The sequence below is a fragment of the Doryrhamphus excisus genome, linkage group LG7 (genome assembly GCF_037039965.1).
Source record: "Doryrhamphus excisus strain RoL-2023G ecotype Guam linkage group LG7, RoL_Dexc_Guam_v1.1, whole genome shotgun sequence".
NCBI classification, from domain to species: domain Eukaryota; kingdom Metazoa; phylum Chordata; class Actinopteri; order Syngnathiformes; family Syngnathidae; genus Doryrhamphus; species Doryrhamphus excisus.
This window is the reverse complement of record NC_136363.1, coordinates 2,260,410-2,281,726: the sequence shown is the minus strand read 5'-3', so window position 1 is coordinate 2,281,726 and position 21,317 is coordinate 2,260,410. Positions and strand designations below refer to the sequence as shown.

Here is a 21,317-nt window from a genome sequence, read left to right as displayed (position 1 = left end):
TGGCCACCAGTCCAGGGTGTACCCCGCCTCAAAGACAGCTGGGATAGGCTCCAGCACCCCCCTGCGACCCTCGTGAGGATAAACGGTAGAAAATGAATGAATGAATGAAAGTTAGGCTGCACAGCGGTCGAGTGGTTAGCGTGCAGACCTCACAGCTAGAAGACTAGGGTTCAATTCCACTCTTGTCCATCTCTGTGTGGAGTTTGCATTTTCTCCCGGTACTCCGGTTTCCACATTCCAAAAAACATGCTAGGTTAATCGGCGACTCCAAATTCATCCATAGATATGAATGTGAGTGTGAATGGTTGTTTGTCTATATGTGTCCTGTGATTGGCTGGCCACCAGTCCAGGGTGTACCCCTGCCTCTCGCCCGAAGACAGCTGGGATAGGCTCCAGCACCCCCCCCCCCCCGTGAGGATAAGCGTAAATAAATGAATGAGTTAAAGTTAGTTAACAGAAATTAGGCTCCCATTCGTGCATTTAAATAAGGTACTGATGCCACCTACTGGTCACCTTCTGTAAGAACCTTCTGTAAGTCCATCCTGAGTTAAAGCAGTTCCAGCTACTTGCTGGGGGACAGTTAACAACCAGTTCATATTCATCAATATATGAGCAAAAGCATCACAGTAAATATGCTAAAATTAGCTGCAGTAGCTATATTTCAGTTGTCGTCTTAAGGCAGGCACCACGAAACACATTACAGTCGATATATGCCGATTTCCGCCGCATGATTTACAAACAGGCATCCGCCGGGCAGCTATGTGTTGCCGGAAGACTCTGCAATATAGGCCACCACATCACAGCGAGGGCACATTTTCAACTTTTAATTAGCCTCAAACAGCTTGGCTTAGTTGAAATATTGCCACTTGCTTTGAAAGCGGTAACATAAATGGCAAGTAATAGAATTAGCTTGCTTTTAACACCATAAATAGCCCTTCACATTTCACTGGGGTACCGCTAGCTATAGCATGGTGTGACAACAAAAACTCCCAAAAAACATCACTTACCAACGCAACAGACGAATTAAAAGCACTCTTACCAGTTGAGCAGACCAAGAATGAACAACTATGCAACTTTAACTACAAACTGTCGAACTATTTACATCGACATGATGCCGCAAAGCACGCTGGGAACCAGGAAGTGCTCCCAGCGACGCTACAATAAAGTTTAATTTGTGGTTCGGAAAAGCATGAATACTGCTGAATGCTTCATCTTTAAAAGTGCCTACCTTTGGAATTAGGGAACTGTTGATGTTTCATTGTGTTTGTAGGAGTTTTGTTCAGCAAACGCCGGGCTGAGGTTACATATGTGTAGCGTTATGTGTGCGCGCGCGCTCTCTCTGAGCATGCGCACACAGAGAAGGAATTGGAGCAGCCATGTCTGCTTATGAGAGATCTTTAGCGTGCACAACATGAACTTTCATGATGAGAGAAATATTAAATGTTATATATCTTACTAAATTGTCATTACATCGATGCTAGATAAAACTTCAACTACGACAGAACTGTTTTGCACATGGATATGAATATTTACTTTTAAAAATAATAATACTGTTAAGAAAGCTGAATCCTACTGTGTTCAGTGTTTACATTTCAATAAATATTTATCATTGTCATTTTTTTCATATAAATTGAGGAAGCAAAAGCAGTATCGTCCACAAATATCAGCCCAAGCAAAATCGGGGTGATGGAAAAAAATCAGTATCGGAATCAGCCAGAAAAAAAATACATATCGGTCGATCCCCAGTACTGATACCACCTACTGGTCACCTTCTGTAAGAACAGACTCTCATGCATTCACAGTGACGTCACAAAGCATCACAGTAAATAAGATAGAATTAGCTGCAATAGCTACATTTCATCTGTCGTCCTAAGGCAGGCACCACGAAAAACACATAAGAGCGTTTTCCAATGACATAACACACGCATGTGCGGACATGATGCAGCTTGTCATGAAGACAGGAAGAGCTTCATGAAAAAAAAACATTGGTTGCCAGGGTATTACTTTTATTGTGCAAAACAATAATTGACATTTTACATCACTATCAAAATGGGATATTTATTGGAATCTGCTCACACGGCTATAAGACGGTAAAATGGATGTTCCCAGTAAATGCCAGGGTGTACTTTTCTGGAGTATCTACAGTAGCCCTTGTCTCTTGAGATCTTCATAGGTCTTCTTATTGACGACATTTCCACTCGAGTCCTCATATTCTTCCTGGAAAAAAAACACACCCGTCATCCATAATTGAGTTTTTATTGGCTTAGCAGTGATTTTTTATTTTATTTTTTTTACTTTACTCTGGTGCTTGCTTACCTCCGTGTCAGGCTGCCAACGCTCTAACGCCTTTTGGGACTTCAGTTTCGCCCACACTAAAGTTGGCGAACAAGAGGATTGGTTACATTTTCTTTACTTTTCTTGAATTTTCAAGAATCCATTTTGTAATAAGTCTGTCGCAAACTGTGGAAGTGCCGTGAATCAGGTTTTGTAAACGTGTGTGAAGACTTACAAGAAACGGCATCCTCGATCTGTGTGACATTGGCAAAGTGAGCCGTGTTCGGGATTCCAAGACATCGCATTCCGTGGGCATGTCTCCACTCCTGGCCGGAACACCGAGAAAAGGACAGTGTTTCAGTTAAGAATGATTGCTGCACGGCGGACGAGTGGTTAGCGCGTAGACCTCACAGCTAGGAGACCCGAGTTCAATCCCACCCTCTGTCATCTCTGTGTGGAGTTTGCACGCTCTCCCCGTGGGCACACGTGGGTTTTCTCCGGGTACTCCGGTTTCCTCCCACATTCCAAAAACATGCTAGGTTAACTCACTGAATGTGAGTGGGAATGTCTTACGGAGAACAAACACTTTGCTAACAGCACTCGATTCATCACACTGCGACTTAAAACTCAAAAGGCGTATAAACAAATACACAAACATGCCGAATGGTTAGCATGTAGTTGCCACAGTTAGGAGATCGAGAAGACGTGGGTTCGATTCTCATTGTGGAGTTAGCATGTTCTCCCCAAAAACATGCTAGGTTAATTAGCCACTCCAAATTGTCCATAGGTATGAATGTGAATGGTTGTTTATATATACATATATATAGTCTATGTATGGCCTACGTTCATTGTGACAGTGTGAAGTAGAAACATTTGATTTGACTGCACGGGACGTACCGCAAAGTGTCGTTGGAAGGCTTTGGGTCCTCGGTAGGTGTAGTTTCCACAGATTTCACAGTTGTAGTTGATGTTCAGCCCGTGTAGTTTATAGAGCCAGTATGGAATTGGCTGAAAGGAATGCGCACAAGAGCATGTTCAAGAGTCAAACTGCGTGTTGAGTACATGTTGGCAGGTTTGTACTGACATTTAAAAGTACCGGTGTACACCCCTCCCCCCAGAAACCACAGTACGTCTATCATCTTACCAAAAACACTAACCTCATCACACAGCAACTTAACACTCAAAGGTTACCTTAAATATACAGACATGTACCATTCATTCATTCAGTAATTTTCTACCGCTTATCCTCACGAGGGTCACGGGGGTGCTGGAGCCTATCCCAGCTGTCTTCGGGCGAGAGGCGGGGTACACCCTGGACTGGTCGCCAGCCAATCACAGGGCACATATAGACAAACAACCATTCTCAAGACATGTACCAATATAAGTTGGCAGGTTTGTACTGACATTTAAAGTACCGGTGTTCCCTGCCTCCCGACAGTACACCCCTCCCCCTGGAAGTCACAGTACGTCTGTCATCTTACCAAAAACACTAACATCATCACACAGCAACTTAACACACTCAAAGCTTACCTAAAATATACAGACATGTACCATTAATTCGTTTTCTACCACTTATCCTCACAAGGGTTGCGGGGGTGCTGGAGCCTATCCCAGCTGTCTTCGGGCGAGAGGCGGGGTACACCCTGGACTGGTCGCCAGCCAATCACAGGGCACATATAGACAAACAACCATTCATAAGACATGTACCAATATATAAGTTTAAAATGGATATAAGTGTTCCCATAATGCTGCAATGACGTCAGCCTCCCACTAGGCTTATAAAAAGATCACAGGGATTGGCTGAACATGATGAAATCCTGGAGTATGAATTTTGTAGAAGGAGAGCGGCCTCACCTTGCCGTCCCAACCCAGCGGCAGATTCTTGGGGTTGTAGATGATCTCGTTTTCCTCGTCTTCGCTTTCACTCTCGCTGAGCTGCTCCTCCTCCTCTTCCTCGCGTTCCTCTCCGGTCCTGGCTTGCTTCCTCTGCACGTTTTCGTGGGTAAGCTGCCTCTGCTCCTACAAAACGGAAACGACGTGGCGGTGATGGCAAATGGCAGTAAAAGTGGGTACCCAATGCCTTCAGGTTGAGAGACAACCGCAATGACATGAGCCTTGCCGGGGGCCCCCGTGGGGACCAATTAGTCACACCACATTCGAGTGAGGTAAGAAAATGGCTGATTCAAACATAAAATATATTCAGTCCATCATAACAATATCGCCTTACCCCGAGAATCTCAACATATTCATAGAGTTGAGCCTCCAGGAAGCCAATTTCCTTGTTTCGCTCGGTGTCTCTGCAGATATGACGAATAGAAATGGTTACTTAAATCTAATATTAAGCCATTTTAATTAGACTATTAATTATTAATAACACCCACATACTTCTTAGGACCTTTAGCTTTGGGATTCTTGGCAAACAGTGAAGGGTCCAATAATTCCAGGGATTTGCCTTTGGTGCCAAAAAGTCTCTGAGCTCTCTCCTCAAGGGTCCTGTCCGACATTTTAAAAAAAAAAAAAAAAAAAAACAGACGTTTGGATTTCATGTTCATGTATGTGAAGAACCACAAAACAAGTACTAGTTGTCTGCAAAGTGAGGATTTGGCAGTGGTAGTGTTCGTTATCCATTTTATCAAAAAACAACCCCTCAAACAGGGGTGTCCAAGCTGAGGCCCGGGGGCCATTTGCAGCATGAAGCTGTTTTTTCATTGTCCCACGACGTATTGAAAAAATAAAATATACATTTTTTTTAATGATTAAGCAGAACCACCACCACCACCACACCTGGAAGACAACATCACGCCTTGAAAGTGGCTTGTAACTGGTCATATTTAATCTCATTTCATATTATCTGCATACTGTATTTATATATAAGTCCGAGTAAAACTGTTGATTTTGTTAATACTCGGGTTGTTTATATTGTTTATTTTTCTATATTGTGTATTTTGTACTGCTCAAGTGATTCTGTACTCTTGCTGCTGTGCAATGCAAATTTCCCCACTGAGGGACGAATAAAGGCATATCTTATCTTATCGAGTTTCTTGCAGAGATGCTTACCCTCCACACTTGAGTCCCAACGCCATGAGAGCAGACTTGAGTCGATCCAGACCCAAGGAAGCCAACTCCTGTGTGACATTAGAACACAATGAGGACATAAAATACCACAAACGGTTAGGGAACAGGAAGTTGTGTGTGCATGTATTGTATGCATATCAACATTTTAGAAAGAGAATTTACATTTTCTACCATTCCATCTTAAGGAGTAGATCTTGATAGATCAAAATGCAAAAAAACAAGAAATGGGAATGAGACAAAAACATTTTAAGATAGCAATTCATTGCAAAGGTCTGCACGGCGATATAGTGGTTAGCACGCAGACCTCACAGCTAGGAAACCAGGGTTCAATTCCACCCTCGGCCATCTCTGTGTGGAGTTTGCATGTTCTCCCCGTGCATTAGTGGGTTTTCTCCGGGTACTCCGGTTTCCTCCCACATTCAATGTCCATTAGTTTATTTAGCCATGTTTATGTTTGCAAAAAAACACTAAACTCATCACACAGTAACTTAACACTCCAAAGGTGTACCTAAAAAGATACAAAGAAGTACCAATATGAGTTTTGAAGTTTCCCCATTCTGCATTGTGTCTGAGCAAAGCAGTTCATTGGAGGAAATGCGGCATAGGAAGTGGTTAGTGCACGGGCCACGCAGCTAGGACACCCGGGTTCAATTCCACCATCTCTGTATGGAGTTTGCATGTTCTCCCCGTGTTTCCTCCCACATTCCAAAAACATGCTAGGTTAATTGGTGACTCCAAATTGTCCATAGGTATGAATGTGAGTGTGAATGGTTGTTTGTCTATATGTGCCCTGTGATTGGCTGGCCACCAGTCCAGGGTGTACCCCGCCTCTCGCCCGAAGACAGCTGGGATAGGCTCCAGCATCCCCAGCGACCCTCGTGAGGAAAAAGCGGTAGAAAATGAATGAATCGGAACAATGGAGCTTCAGGTTGTGCAGGGGTGTCAAACGGCAGCTGGCAATGTGGAGATGTTGCAGGGGGCATCCCTCATAGACCGAAGGAAGGATGGCAAGGAAAGTTTATAAAATGGACATCAGTTTTTTTTGGAGGGGGGGGGTGTCCGGTTGTTTTTTTTTTAGCTGCAGTCATAAATGTCTGATCAGCTGATGAACATTTGCATTAAATTGCTTACTCCAAAATGTATTTTGTCTCGCTCCCATTTCTATTTTCTACATTTTGAAGCTCTACTTAGAATCTCCAACAGTATAAAATATGAAAATTATTGACATTTTTCAACTGGTCTTAAAATTTTGGTCAAAAAGTGTGCATGGAATTAAGATACATTTTTCAACATTTTTACCTCCCAAGAAGAAAAAGCAGAGAGGTCCAGGTGAGCTCCGGCGTGGGTCAAAGCACTGCTTGTCTCTTTCTACGATCAAAGACGGTTAAAATGATCATAAACGGGATCAGACGGGACGATGGATGGAAGCCGAAACATCATCTCATAGAATGGAGAAACACCTACAGGCCAACCTGGAAAGCTACCGCTCTCCCACTTCTTCTCAAAGTCTATCAGCACTTTGTCATAGAGGTCATTCTGATCCAGCAGAGGTTTGACACGGTCCGTGTAGTTCTGCAGGTACTCCAGCAGCATCTCCAGGTACCTCCGGGAAAACATCATCTTAGTGTCTTAGACATGGCCGACATGCGGCTACCATTAAATATATCTATACATAAATATAGATACAGTATGATTAGTAGTTGACTTACTTTTTGTATTCAGCGTTCTTCCTGTCTTTGGGGATATCAAAAAGCTGGTCGAATGACGACAAGTAAGTGATGTACTCAATTCTCTGATGGAAGAGATGAATATCGAGGTCAGATCATTCAAAACTTGCACATGGATGGAGCATTGAAGGTGATGCTGAAGGGTCAAGAACCTCAGCTGCCTTCAGGTTGATGTACTTCAGGTAGCAGTCATGGAGATCCAGGTAGCGTCCGTATCCTTCCTCGTCTGTGAACTCCACCAGGTCTACAAAAAAAAGGTGTCATTGTAAGGGTTATAGGTTTAAAGTTTAGGTTTAGGTTGGCTGTTCCTGCGACTTATACTCCAGAGCGACTTAGAAATGACACCTTTTGTGTTCATGTTTATTTTTTGTGTAGCTGAATAAGCATTGTGTTAGCATATCTTACACCAATTCAGCCTGTTCTCTATTCTTTTATTGTTAGAACTTGCCTTCCAAGAGGACGTAATGTCTGTTTTGGTCAAGTAGTTTGGAAAATAAATTACCTGCAAAAAATGACATTTATACTCCAGTGTCCGGTGGCACATTCTGATAATGTAATAAAAAATATATATATATATTTTTTTTTTAAAACAGCATAAAAATAGAAACCTCAGCAGGCCTTCCATAATGTAACAGGAAAAACTTGCAGTTTTTCACATTATAGTGGCATAAGAAAAAAAGTCTAAAAATAAGTCAAAAAAGATTATGGGAATCAAGTCATAAATAAATTTTTAAAAATTAATATTGTTGAATAAAAAAACTGCAACAGAAGTGGAAAACCACTGTAACTTTGATATTAAGAAAAAAGGTATTTTAACAAGAAAAACAGTCCATTGTAGTAGCATAGAGAAAATCAAAATTAACATTTATAAGAAAATGGATGAAATAGTTGGAATATTTTTTTTTTTAAAAGCAGCAGTAGTTAAAAAAAAAAAAAACACAGATGTATTTTGGGAAAAATAGGTTGACAATAGAATGTCAAAATATTGCGAGAAGAAAGTCAATTAGAAAAAATTGACAAGAAAGTTTAAATGAAAAAAAAAGACAGTTTTAATACTATAACAACATATTCAGAGTAAAAAGTAATATTCTAACAAGTAAAAAGTTGTAAGAGAATAAACTTTTACTATGAGGAAAAATTATATATATATATATATAAATATATATCTTTTTTTAAGTTATTATAATATGAGGAAAGCAAGGCAAAACAAAGTTGTACTTTTTGGAAAATTGGGTTGGGGAAAAATTTACAGTATTGTGCAAATAAACCCATAATATTACAAAAACCATTTACAAAGATTATTGAAGAAGAAATTCTAAATATTTGGAAAGTATTACAAAAAAAAACCCTACTCTGAGCCTCGTCACAAGGATTGTCCCTGGCTTTCATCAGCTCTTCAAACTCGGCAGACATGGGAATGGAAATCTAAAAGACATAAAAAAAACGTAAAAAAAAGTGTTGACATGACTTGAAAACGTGTGATTGTGTCACTGATCACTTACTTCATTGGGATGCTTTCTGTGAAACTCCTTTATCTGTTTCAGTCTGTTGTAGAATTCTGCAAACTCATTCGGTCCCGAGATGGCAGCGAGTTCATCCCTTCTCATTCTGTCAAAAAAAAAAAACACACAGCAGGGGGTCGTCAAAGTGTGGCACGGTCCCCTCAGAGATCATCATACAGAACTTCCATTTTGTCATTTTTTGCACCCATTATGACTTTATTCACATAATATTTTTATTTTACGCCCTCATAAGTTTTTCTCCGACCTAATTTTCAAAAAATTACAACTTTGTCTGTCAAAATATTAGGAATAAAGTAAAAATAATAATAAAAATACTTTTTTTCTTATTCATATGTGTTTATTCTTGTAAAATTTCAAGTTTTTTTCCCTGCATAGTTTGACTTTACTCTTAGAAAATTTTAACTTTTTTCTCCAAATATTTGGACTTCATTGGTACAATAAATCTTTCCCATTTCTACTGCTGCATTACTTCCAATCATTTCAACTTTCCTCTTGACAATTTTCTTCCCATAACTATGGTTTTATTCCCACAATATTTTGACTTTATTCTCGTAAAATTATAACATTTACCGCAACCAATTTCCCAGAAATTACAACATTGTTTCTTGTTTTGTTTCTCATATTATGACTTTTTTTTTTTTTAGATGTCATTTGTTTTTACTACTTCAACTTTATGCTATGAAAATGCCACTTTTCCCCTCCTAAGATTAAGATTTTTTTTTTTCAAATTTTCTCTTAATAGGTGGTGGGATTAAAAACAGCAGCGGGCCACATTTTTACAAACCCTGGTTTAGCAGTAATGAAAATATCCTTCCCCATATAATTGGTACAGGTACTTTATAAACTGGAATAACACCGACTTACCCGTCTTTGTCCTCGTAAGAGTCCCTAAGATTGGCACTCACTTCCATATACCGCTAGGAAAAGATGACAATGATAAGTATACAAGCACATAATCGATTTGATATTTAATTTAATAATTTTATAATTTGATATTCTTAGGTTGTGTTCACTTAACTACATGCAAAAAAACAATTTACGTGCAAGAACAAATTGCTACATATTAGCATTAGAATGAAAAATAAACATTACAAGTGCACAAGTGTTTGGGTAGCTATTAGCTGTTTTCCTGATTATATTTACTTACATCCAACATGGCTCTTGTCCGGTGATCAGAATTAATCTGTTCCCGCAACTGTAAAGAAAGAACACATTCGCAGTGAATGAAAGCATCCTACAGACATTTTGTCATGTGTCCAATTTCAATTAGCAATAATGCTAATGTGTAGCATTTAGCGGAAAACTCACCGTCGATTTCTTATGTAGTACTTCTTTCGTTTTAGCGTCCATTAGCCTCTCTTTTTCTTCATGATAGCGACGCTGTTGCTCTAAAATCGTCTCCATTTCTCACGCCGTAGTATAGAACACAGTAAAAAAAAAACACAGACACGCACAGGGTTTGAATAACAAAGCACAATACTTGCTAGCGAATGCTACATCCGGTACGTATGTTTCCGCGGCCTTGCGCGTTGAGTGTACGCCACTAAATGTTGCCCAAAGAAACGAGACTAATGCATTATAGTTCCACGTATTTTTTGTTGAGCTAAATTAGCTAAAATGTAACTTGATTTTGCACGTAAATAATTCAATAATTTTAAAGTAATACGGACACTTTAATGTGGCATAATTTTACTTCTTCTCGGACCATGGTGGTTGACTCCAATAACAATGTGAAAAGCTTATGGGTATTGGTTTTGTTTCAGGTTTCAGGGCAAAGCTTCACATACGCACAGGAAGTGACGTCAAATTGTGTAAAACCCGTTGTTCCGGTGATTCGGTCTGTTGCTTTTCCCGCTTACAGTGTTAAAATATCAAATCAATTTTGCCGTAAACATCTTTATAAGAGAATCGCTTTCGAACCTTTCAAAAGAAACACACTTCCGGCCAAAATGTAGTTCACAAGCACTACAATACCCATGAACACGACACAGGAAAGCGTCATCAGGTTTTCTTAAGGCACGCTGGGTAATATTGCTTTCTCTTTCCGGTTGATACGCCGTCAAGTAAGCGAGCATTTTCGCCATTCTTTTAAGTATAATCTATCCAAAATCATCTGTAATGTTCGCCATCATCTTATTTCTCGTATTATGTCGTGTAAACATAAGAATAGCGCACATGTTCGATTGATTATTTTTTAGATAAATTGTTCGCTATTGCTAGTTTTTAAGAGCATTGTGGATGCTAATCGTCCCAACATGTAGCTAAGCGATGCTACAAGAAGGACCTATTGATTTAATAGTTGTAGTCTGTGTTTATATTTGCGCCTTTAAATGTTATATATTGTATGCCACATTCGGAGTATATTGTCGCTGTTGCGGTACGACCGGGGGACAAAATTTAACTCTGAAGTCAACCGAGTTTGGTACAATGTACTTCATGCACCTAATATGCTAACTAGTGCTATGATTTAGGTAATATATTGTAAAATGTGGGCCAGTTATACAGGCAAAATATCACCCAGCCACATTTGAATAACACTTACAATGGCGTCTGTTGCATGCTTGTCAATAAATGGACATTCATGGCTTCTGGTGTTTGATGATGAATGATTTCCTCCACAGATATCCAACATGGGGGCATATCGATATATGCAGGAGTTATGGCGTAAGAAGCAGTCCGATGTGATGCGCTTCTTGCTCCGTGTGCGCTGCTGGCAGTACCGCCAACTGTCAAACCTTCACCGCGCGCCGAGGCCGACCAGACCCGATAAAGCTCGCCGGCTGGGTTACAAAGCCAAACAAGGTGAATCAAATGAAACTTTATTGACAGTTGTGTCTGAACATGTCAATCATGGACGTTTAGGGTAAAAAAAAAAACTGCTATATTAAGACAGAAATTCAAAGCATGAGGTGGTGATGACTAGTGTAAATACAAAACAACCCACAAGGCATGCTGGGTAACCTTGTCATGAATGGCTGTTGGGTGAATCCTGCAGGAAACCCATTAGAGAAGCACAGACTTGGATCATTTATTAAAAAAAACTAAATCTTTTTCCAACAGGGTATGTCATTTACCGTATCCGCGTGCGCCGTGGAGGCCGTAAACGCCCCGTACCCAAGGGCGCTACCTACGGAAAGCCGGTGCACCACGGCGTCAACCAGATCAAGTTTGCCCGCAGTTTGCAGTCCACCGCTGAGGTATGGCCGCCTTAAATTGACTTTTTTTTTCAACTGTAGCTAGTCGTACCGTGCGGCTTGTCGAAACAGTCGTCGAAGAAGCGATACTCAATCGTGCCATGAAGTGACTTTTTGTTTACTGTTTATCAAACAAGCTAGTCCATGCTAAATAACTTGCCATGGAGACACAGTTTACCAAAGGTGGGTAAGAACCAGACCACCAGTCCACTAGGACTGTATTATTTGTGTAGAACAGATTAATTGTATTTGCGTTATTTACCGCCTCAGTTTCTGTACTTTTTAGGAAGTTTTTCTGGTCAAATTGAGTATTTTTTTATGTTATAAATGTTATCCAGCGAGGGCCACGTAGCGAACACGTTTAATTATTTTTAGAATGGTCCCCGAGCCGTACTTTGGACACCAAAAATGTCTAAAATGGATGTCTGCTACAGTATTTACTAACTTCTTAGGCTTTCTAATGGGGAAATGCAACCATTCTACGCATTATAATCCATATTTGAATTGCTATATATATATATATATATATATATATATATATACATTTTTCCATTTGATTTAGTATTTACTGCATTTTATTGCCCTGTACAAGTGACATGAGCAATAACAATAAAGTTGAATCTAATCTAATTTCCTCCATTTGTTTCAGGAGCGTGCCGGCCGTCACTGCGGCGCCCTGAGAGTGCTGAACTCCTACTGGGTGGGCGAGGATTCGACCTACAAGTTCTTTGAGGTGATCTTGGTCGACCCCTTCCATAAGACTGTCCGACGCAACCCCGACACCCAATGGATCACAAGGGCCGTGCACAAGCACAGAGAGATGCGTGGCCTGACGTCTGCAGGGAAGAAGAGCCGCGGGCTGGGCAAGGGCCACAAGTTCCACCAGACCATCGGAGGGTCCCGCCGTGCCGCCTGGAAGAGGCGCAACACCCTGCAGCTGCACCGTTATCGTTAGAGTACCGCTTCTCTAATTCTGACAAAAATAAATCTTTTTGTGGTCAAATAAGTTTTTTCATTTTTTTGTCTGTCTTAATTTACATGTTTAAGACAGGACAAGTTTTATGTGCCTTAAATCAACTTTACATTAAAGGGGATACTGACTTGTCAAAGTAATTAAGTTATTGTAGATTAAATATATTGGTGACGGGATAATATAAACGAGATGTGTGGATGAAACACTAAAGTAAAAAAATTGGACATTACTGTAACTACATATAGACTTCCTTTATTGTCATTGCACAATAACAGCAGTGAAATTGCCAATGAAATGTTGCCTGGCTCCCGTATAATAATGTGAATAAATAGATGACATCTGTAAACAGTAAATTGCACAAATTTAAATAATTTAAAATTAATAACTCGTTCAATAGCCATATTTACATGAGTTTTTCCTATTTCCGTAAACAATGGTATACACGGAAAGGAATATTCCAATCTTGTCTACATGCGCCGCTATTAATCAAACAGAATAGTCAATCGAGCATGCGCAGTAAAACGTAAACATCAACATCACGTGATACCGGCTTCCCCGCGTTTTTCTTTCACTTGTTGGAATAACTCTGTAACTCTTGAGTTTTTTGTTCGTCCAGTCTTGAAATTTAGTTCGGATTAAAAACAAACTTTCCGCAGCAGTCCAGTGCCGATTTCTGGCCTCCATTTTTAAAACTCAAGAACGTCTCGAGCTGCGTGTTCTGAGCATGCGCTGAAAGAACTCATCCGGGATAAATGTAAACAGGAAGAGATTCTAATTCAATCATGCTAATAACTATATTATAATAATATATTATAATATATTATGATTAAACTCGGGACATGGTTTATATAGATATATATATATTCCATTTTAATAAAACTGGACTTGTGAAGAAAGTATAGAAGGGTTTAGATTCTGTTCCACAGATGGAGGTAATGCACACGAAAGCTGCTTGCCAACCGCCAATAAACAACAGAAGAAGAAAAACACCACGAAGAAGAACGCAAAAAGTAAAATGAATATTCCACTCCTGGGAAAGGTTCAATACTTTCCCTTTCAGCAAATAAACCTAATGCAATTGGAATATTCGGGTCCATGTATACGTGGCTACTGTGACCGATATAATATACATTACTAGTAAACATTACTAGTAAACAGTACAGTCATGTTAGCGTTCTTACCTAAGTAAGTCTTTGTACTTACTGGAGGATTCCAGCAGATGGCGTCGTTTCCTCTTCCAACCTGATGGACGTTTGTAGTGTGGGTGAAGTTCTTGTGAATATTCTCCTATTTAAGGCTTTTAAAACATTTAAAAACGTACATGAGTTCTTTTGACGTAGCCTTTTTAAATGCACGTAAATACGTTGATTAGATAGCACAATTAAATTTCCACATTACGTAATCAATCGATTAAAAAAAATCACTCTGGGAACAATTGGCCTTGCTTGTTAACCACGACAAAAGTAGTGAGTCGCCATTGTTCGGTAGAGACTAATGCTAACTGTTTGGTGTTACACTGAAATCATCTCCACCACAAACAATGACACTTTCCATGTGATTGAGCCATATAGTAACTTCCTATCGTGACATTTCCGGTCAGGTGGGATAATTATCTGCTAATCCTATTGGCCATTAGACAATTAGAGGCGGGTTCTGGTGTCGATTGTTGCACTCAAAGATACCCGTGTTTAATTAGCTTAACCTCGCAATACATTAGCATTGAGCAGTTAGCTCATTAACACTCTGTCGTCCATATTAGTCCATAGGACTAATAATATTAACATAAACGTTAGATAGACGTTACAAAAGTGCAATTCCCATTGTGTCATCAAACAAATAAAACGAAAAGTTGTTTTTTTTTACCATATCAACAAATTAAAACAAGCAACTACAGCGGTTCTTCACATGTCAAAATCAACTATCATACATAAATGTGACTAAACTAATGGACTCAACCATCATCTATGAGGTGTAGCTTTATCGCCCTCTGCTGGATAAAACGAACACTGCATTTGGCAAGCACGCCCCTTAATGTGTTAATATTAATAGTATAACTTTATTATTTATTATTAATGTTCACTTTGTTTAAATATATTACTATATTAACTTTGAATAGTTATAAAAAACAAAGATTTTTTTATTGGAACAGTTATTTTATTTTAAAGGAAGGGGAATGAAATAAAATGTATATAAAATTAATAGTTTTTTAATCCTATTATAATATATACTTTTAAAAAATGTATTATAAACTATATAGAAATAGTGAACAATTATGTAATTATGTTTCTATGTGAACAGTCCATGACTTTTACAAAAAATTATTTTTCTATTTTACATTATATGAAATATATACATTTGTATAGTCTACATATAGTTGTATATATTATACAGAATACAAATTATACATAAAATATTTTTTAAATAATGGTATTTTTAAAATACTGTATATATTTAATACGTATCATTTTTTAATATGGATATCTGTGTAAATATTAATAGTATAACTTTAATATGTTCACTTTGTTTAAATATATTACTATATAAACTTAAAATAGTTCCTGTTATATATATTGTATATATTATAAAGTAAATATAGTAAAGAGTACATATTTTTTTAAATAATGGTATTTTAAAAATACGGTATATATTTAATATGTATAATTTTTTAATATGGATATCAATGTAAAATAAATAATGTTTACAATATTCCCATGTAGGTAGGGAGCAACAATGAAGTAGAACACAAACACATGAAAAGATCAAGAAGGTGAATAAATTCCAGACTCGGACCCCTGCTTCCTTTGCCAAACGGTGATTGTCTGTGCATTTATTCCAATGTGTACACGTTTTGAGGTCCATGTGGTTGAAAGAATGCAACAAGTCCATATTGCTTTGACACAGGCAGAAATGAAACCACAAGGAGAAGAACGCAGCATCAGCAACAATATTGGACACACGTTGAGAGAGGAGAGACGTTGCAAAAACATGCTTCACATTTCACACCTCGTTTGGATCCACATTGCAGCTCATCGATAAAAAAACAGCGACACACTTGGGAGAAGACTGGAAGAGTCCACTCCAAGGCGGCTCAACGGGTGGGACGGTCCTGACCCCGATACTGTCTAGATAGAAATACAATAGATCCTCTGCTGTCCTGTCTTTTATTTTATACTTCTTCCTCCGACTGATTTGTTTTGGAATTTCCTACACAGATTCCTGTACTTCCAAGGCGGGGCGGGGAGAGGCGGGGCAGGGCGGGGCAACCAGGTACACCTGCTGCCACTTTAGGTTTTGTGTAAAAATGTCAAATCATAAAACTGTTTAGCTTTTGGGTAAATTAATTATTATTTAGAAAAGAAAAAAACTATGAGTAATGGGGCCACATAGGAAAAGGAAATACTACGAATAAAGTTATACATTTAGAAGAAAAAGGCATATATTTACCAGATAAAACTAAAACTCGATAAAACTAGATAAAAAATATACACATACATACATATGTATACATACATACTACATATGTATACATATGTACGTATACATACATACGTATACATACATATGTATACATACATACGTATACATACATACGTACGTATACATACATACATACATACGTATACATACATACGTACGTACGTATACATACATACGTACGTATACATACATACGTACGTATACATACATACATACGTACGTATACGTACGTATACATACATACGTACGTATACGTACGTATACATACCTACGTACGTATACGTACATACATACGTACGTATACATACATACGTACGTATACATACCTACGTACGTATACGTACATACATACGTACGTATACATACATACGTACGTATACATACCTACGTACGTATACATACATACATACGTACGTACGTATACATACATACATACATACGTATGCATACATACGTATGCATACATACGTATGCATACATACATACATACGTATACATACATATATACATACATACATACATACGTATACATACATATATACATACATACGTATGCATACATACGTATGCATACATACATACGTATACATACATATATACATACATACATACGTATACATACATATATACATACATACGTATACATACATATGTATACATACATACGTATACATACATACATATATATAGTATATACACATATATGTATATACATATCTTCTTAGCAGCTTCTACACCCCCCACCCCCCACTCCTGTTTTTCCTCTACTTCCTGCCAGCCTTGTTGCTCCGCCCCAGCCACCTCTGTGGGCCTCGCTTGTTTTTCTGTTGTTACTTTATAAAATGTCTTGTTGTGTTTTGTCTCTCATCTTTTTTTTGTCCCATTATGACCAGTTCATATTTTTTCAGGTTCTGAGCTTTTCTTGGTGAGCAAGCCAAGGTTGAAGGTTGTGTTGTTGTTGTTGTTGTTGTTGTTGCCAACGCTGCCTCTGCAAGCATTACAGTATGTAGTACATATATTGGTGTCTGCCGTCAAAAAAACTAGAAGGTCAATGCTACATTTGTGATGTAAAAAAAAACAACAATCAATGATTTCTAAACAATCGCGTCCAAATGTTAAAAAGAAAAGGTCCGAGAGGATAATCTAAAATATTCTTCACATTTTCTTGGTAGCATCTTACACAAGAAGACACCCAAATGTTGAATGGGAATATTTTCCATTGCACCAGTAAAGTATATCCTGGTATACAAACACAAAAACATCATCAATTCTGGCACAAAACACTTGAAATGCCCCACAAGTGTACAGTAAACCCTTTGAAATTCACTTTTAGAGCCCTCTAGACATGAAATAGCACCCCTATATTGGCGTTTACATCCCTATTACACAATATCGTAGCCCAAATATGAGAACTCAGGGTTTCCGTAAGTACCAATTCTGAGGAAGATCTGATTCTGATTATTTGTTGTCATGTTTTGCATCACTCGGAAATCGAAATTTTGGGATTTGTGTTAAGGCCATGAAAAATACAAGAAAAGTGGCAGAATATATATCATAATGTGATTTGGTGGCATTTAAACCGTAAATAAGACTTGTGTTGCCGCAAAAAAAAAACTTAAAATGTAATATGGAAAGCAGGAAGTGAACAAATGTAACAGTTAGTGATTGTAAAAGTACCAGATGGAGGGGTAGGATTTAATAAGCTTTGCTTCTTCCTACTCCTTTTGGACATGTGGAACTGGGAACTGATTATGGGATGCATTCAATTGTAATCTGATGCATGTTCAAATGAAATTAAACCATTACCAAATGTGTTCCGGTGCTAGAGGAAGTGAGTGACGGGTGGACAGGAAGTGACGTCGGAGGGTTCAGAGTTGAGTTTTAGCTTGACGTGAGCTACAGCTGCAACAGTACTGGTGTTGTGACATCATTCAAACCCGCAATAAAAGCCTGTTGCTCATGTTGTGTCTCACCCAACATTACAGTAACATTACTGACCCCTAGTGACCGGGGTAGAATACTACATATCATTCCCCCACATTTGTCATCCGAATGCCTTATATGTGTATTGTACAATTTTTATGCTCGGAATTCACAACATGAACTCTAAACATGTAAGAGTAGCAACTTGATACAAAACCACTGCCACAAGGCATGCGAGGAAGCAATACTGGAGGCGGTCCCACGGAAGTTAATTTGGAGATGTAGTTAATCTGTGATCTGTCGTGTTGGATATTACTTTGGTCAAGTTAGTAAAAAAAAATACATAAATAAATGTGCTGTATTTGTAAGCGCTTGGACAAAAATAAAGCAGATATTGATATTAGATATTGTTATGGAATATTGTTATGGAATGCCGGGTGTATCCTGATACATCAATATGAAGTCATCTGTATTTATTAGGAATAACGAGTAACTTCCCTGTCTGTTGAAGGCTCCCTCTGGCGGACAGAGGCTATATTTCTTAGCTATCCTTTTGAGTGTTAAGTTGCTGTGTGATGATTTAACCCATATTTTTTTCTTCGATCATTGGATCCTGTATTTATTAGGAATAACGAGTAACTTCCCTGTCTGTCCCTGAACCAGAGACGCCAAATGTTGAAGGCTCCCTTTGGTGGACAGAGGCTATATTTCCTAGCTATCCTTTTGAGTGTTAAGTTGCTGTGTGATGATTTAACCCATATTTTTTTTCTTCGATCATTGGTTTGTGTATTTATTAGTAATAACGAGTAACTTCCCTGTCACTGAACCAGAGACGCCAAATGTTGAAGGCTCCCTCTGGTGGACAGAGGCTATATTTCTTAGCTATCCTTTTGAGTGTTAAGTTGCTGTCTGATGAATGAACCCATTTTTTTCTTCGATCATTGGCTCCTGTATTTATTAGGAATAACGAGTAACTTTCCTGTCAAATGTTGAAGTCTCCCTCTGGTAGAGAGAGGCTATATTTCTTAGCTATCCTTTTGAGTGTTAAGTTGCTGTCTGATGAATTAACCCATTTTTTTCTTCGATCATTGGCTCCTGTATTTATTAGGAATAACGAGTAACTTCCCTGTCAAATGTTGAAGTCTCCCTCTGGTAGAGAGAGGCTATATTTCTTAGCTATCCTTTTGAGTGTTAAGTTCCTGTGTGATGATTTAACCCATATTTTTTTCTTTCGATCATTGGCTCCTGTATTCATTAGGAATAACAAGTAACTTCCCTGTCAAATGTTGAAGGCTCCCTCTGGTGGACAGAGGCTATATATCTTAGCTATCCTTTTGAGTGTTAAGTTGCTGTGTGATGAATTAACCCATTTTTTTTTCTTCGATCATTGGTTCCTGTAACATAAAGAGCTACCTGGTGCACTCGTGCACATTACACAATATGGCATTTTATGTTGCGGACCTGTGGGGCTTATTGTCCGGTACGGCTTAAATACTACAAATGATGGTGTACAGCTTGAATAACAGTACATTTACCGTCCCCTATGAATACCTCAACATACAACCATGACTGTAGAATGAAATTGAGAATGAAATTGAACACGTCTTCGCCAGAGACCTTGAAAACTACCGAGTCACATGACCCCGGTATCGTTGAACAGCAGTTTAGCCATCCACTTTTGTCATTTTGTGTATTTTTTTTTAAATGTTTAAAGACAAAAACCTTTGTATTATTACTAAACATTGTCAATATTGTAGGTTAGCACAACTCCTACACTTTAGCAACCGTTTCCATGACAGCATCTCTTCTGAATGGAGCATAAGATGTAGTTTAGTTGATGGGAAATTGTCTGAAAACACAAGCAAGTAGCAAGGTAGCAACGTGTCTTGCTTACCGTCAAGCATGGTGGTGGTTGAGTGCACGAGTGCCGCCAGCACCGGAGAGCTGCAGGTTCATTTTGTGGGGAAAGATGACATGTGAAGAGCTGATTCGGAATTGCTGCTCCCTTTGGTGGTGGTAGCGTCACTGGCTGCAGCTGCACGAGTGCTGCCTACACCATGGAGCTGAGGTCCATTTTCAGGCAAGATGAAATCCAACGTTCTGAAGAGCTAATGTCTTGGTGGTTGTAGCGTCAAGGGTCTGCGGCTGCCATCACTGAGAAATTGTGGTTCTTTTTCCTTTTTTTCGGGAGTGCTGCTGGCATTGGGGAAAGATGAATTCCAACATGTCCTGTGGTAGTGGCGTCACTCGTGCAGTCGGCATCTATGGTTCATTGTTTAGAAAGATATATTCCAACACGTAAGGTGATGTTCTGAAGACCCGCTCTCTTGGTGGTGGTAGCATTACGGTCTGCGGCTACACGAGTGCTTCCGGGACGCAGTTAATTAAAAAGGATTTCCAACATGTAATGTGACATTCTAAAGGGACTCTCCCCTGGTGGTGGTAGCGTCATGGTCTGGGGCTGCACGAGTGCTTCCAGGACATGGTTAATTTACGGTAAAAATGATTTCCAAAATGTAATGCGACATTCTAAAGGGCTTCTCTCCTGGGGGTGGTAGCGTCATGGTCTAGGGCTGCACGAGTGCTTCCAGGACATGGTTAATTTACGGTAAAAATGATTTCCAAAATGTAATGCGACATTATAAAGGGCTTCTCCCCTGAGGGTGGTAGTGTCATGGTCTGGGGCTGCACGAGTGCTTCCAGGACATGGTTAATTTACGGTAAAAATGATTTCCAAAATGTAATGCGACATTCTAAAGGGCTTCTCCCCTGGGGGTGGTAGCGTCATGGTCTGGGGCTGCACGAGTGCTGCTGGCATTGGGGCAACATGTCCTGTGGTAGTGGCGTCACTCGTGCAGCTGGCATGTATGGTTCATTGTTGCTTCCAGGATGCGGTTAATTTACGGTAAAAATTATTTCCAACATATAATGTGACATTCTCCCCTGGTGGTGGTAGCGTCATGGTCTGGGGCTGCATGAGTGCTTCCAGGACATGGTTAATTTACGGTAAAAATGATTTCCAAAATGTAATGCGACATTCTAAAGGGCTTCTCTCCCTTGGTGGTGGTAGCGTCATGGTCTGGGGCTGCACGAGTGCTGCTGGCATTGGGGCAACAGGTCCTGTGGTAGTGGCGTCACTCGTGCAGCCGGC

The 21,317-nt window shown here is 39.2% G+C and overlaps 2 protein-coding genes and 1 long non-coding RNA gene across 3 annotated transcripts; 1 reads left to right on the top strand and 2 right to left on the bottom strand.

Annotated features, from left to right (window-relative positions):
* Positions 1 to 1,994: 1,994 nt before the first annotated feature.
* On the bottom strand, positions 1,995 to 10,153 carry sf3a3 (splicing factor 3a, subunit 3). The gene is made up of 17 exons (XM_058046780.2): positions 9,908 to 10,153; positions 9,747 to 9,794; positions 9,464 to 9,516; positions 8,579 to 8,684; positions 8,429 to 8,501; positions 7,229 to 7,320; positions 7,059 to 7,141; positions 6,814 to 6,952; positions 6,649 to 6,717; positions 5,332 to 5,399; positions 4,660 to 4,767; positions 4,502 to 4,571; positions 4,129 to 4,293; positions 3,172 to 3,282; positions 2,510 to 2,600; positions 2,317 to 2,372; positions 1,995 to 2,217 (listed from the first exon to the last, which is right to left on the bottom strand). Exons 1-17 carry the CDS (start codon positions 10,001 to 10,003, stop codon positions 2,140 to 2,142), a joined length of 1,506 nt encoding a protein of 501 aa, XP_057902763.1. The 5' UTR covers positions 10,004 to 10,153; the 3' UTR covers positions 1,995 to 2,139.
* Positions 10,154 to 10,544: 391 nt separating this feature from the next.
* On the top strand, positions 10,545 to 12,799 carry rpl15 (ribosomal protein L15). The gene is made up of 4 exons (XM_058046783.2): positions 10,545 to 10,662; positions 11,221 to 11,401; positions 11,660 to 11,796; positions 12,443 to 12,799. Exons 2-4 carry the CDS (start codon positions 11,230 to 11,232, stop codon positions 12,746 to 12,748), a joined length of 615 nt encoding a protein of 204 aa, XP_057902766.1. The 5' UTR covers positions 10,545 to 10,662; positions 11,221 to 11,229; the 3' UTR covers positions 12,749 to 12,799.
* A 4,757-nt stretch (positions 12,800 to 17,556) lies between these two features.
* On the bottom strand, positions 17,557 to 20,309 carry LOC144899510 (uncharacterized). The gene is made up of 2 exons (XR_013627650.1): positions 19,003 to 20,309; positions 17,557 to 18,814 (listed from the first exon to the last, which is right to left on the bottom strand). It is a non-coding gene; the product is annotated as an uncharacterized LOC144899510 (long non-coding RNA).
* Positions 20,310 to 21,317: the final 1,008 nt, after the last annotated feature.

Coding starts and splice junctions, on each gene's coding strand:
- sf3a3 (XM_058046780.2), bottom strand. CDS start 10,003: ATGGAGACGATTTTAGAGCAACAGCGTCGCTATCATGAAGAAAAAGAG. Junction 9,795..9,907: donor TACTACATAAGAAATCGACG/GTGAGTTTTCCG, acceptor CTTTCTTTACAG/TTGCGGGAACAGATTAATTC. Junction 6,953..7,058: donor AAGAACGCTGAATACAAAAA/GTAAGTCAACTA, acceptor GTTTTCCCGGAG/GTACCTGGAGATGCTGCTGG.
- rpl15 (XM_058046783.2), top strand. CDS start 11,230: ATGGGGGCATATCGATATATGCAGGAGTTATGGCGTAAGAAGCAGTCC. Junction 11,402..11,659: donor GGGTTACAAAGCCAAACAAG/GTGAATCAAATG, acceptor TTTTTCCAACAG/GGTATGTCATTTACCGTATC. Junction 11,797..12,442: donor GTTTGCAGTCCACCGCTGAG/GTATGGCCGCCT, acceptor CATTTGTTTCAG/GAGCGTGCCGGCCGTCACTG.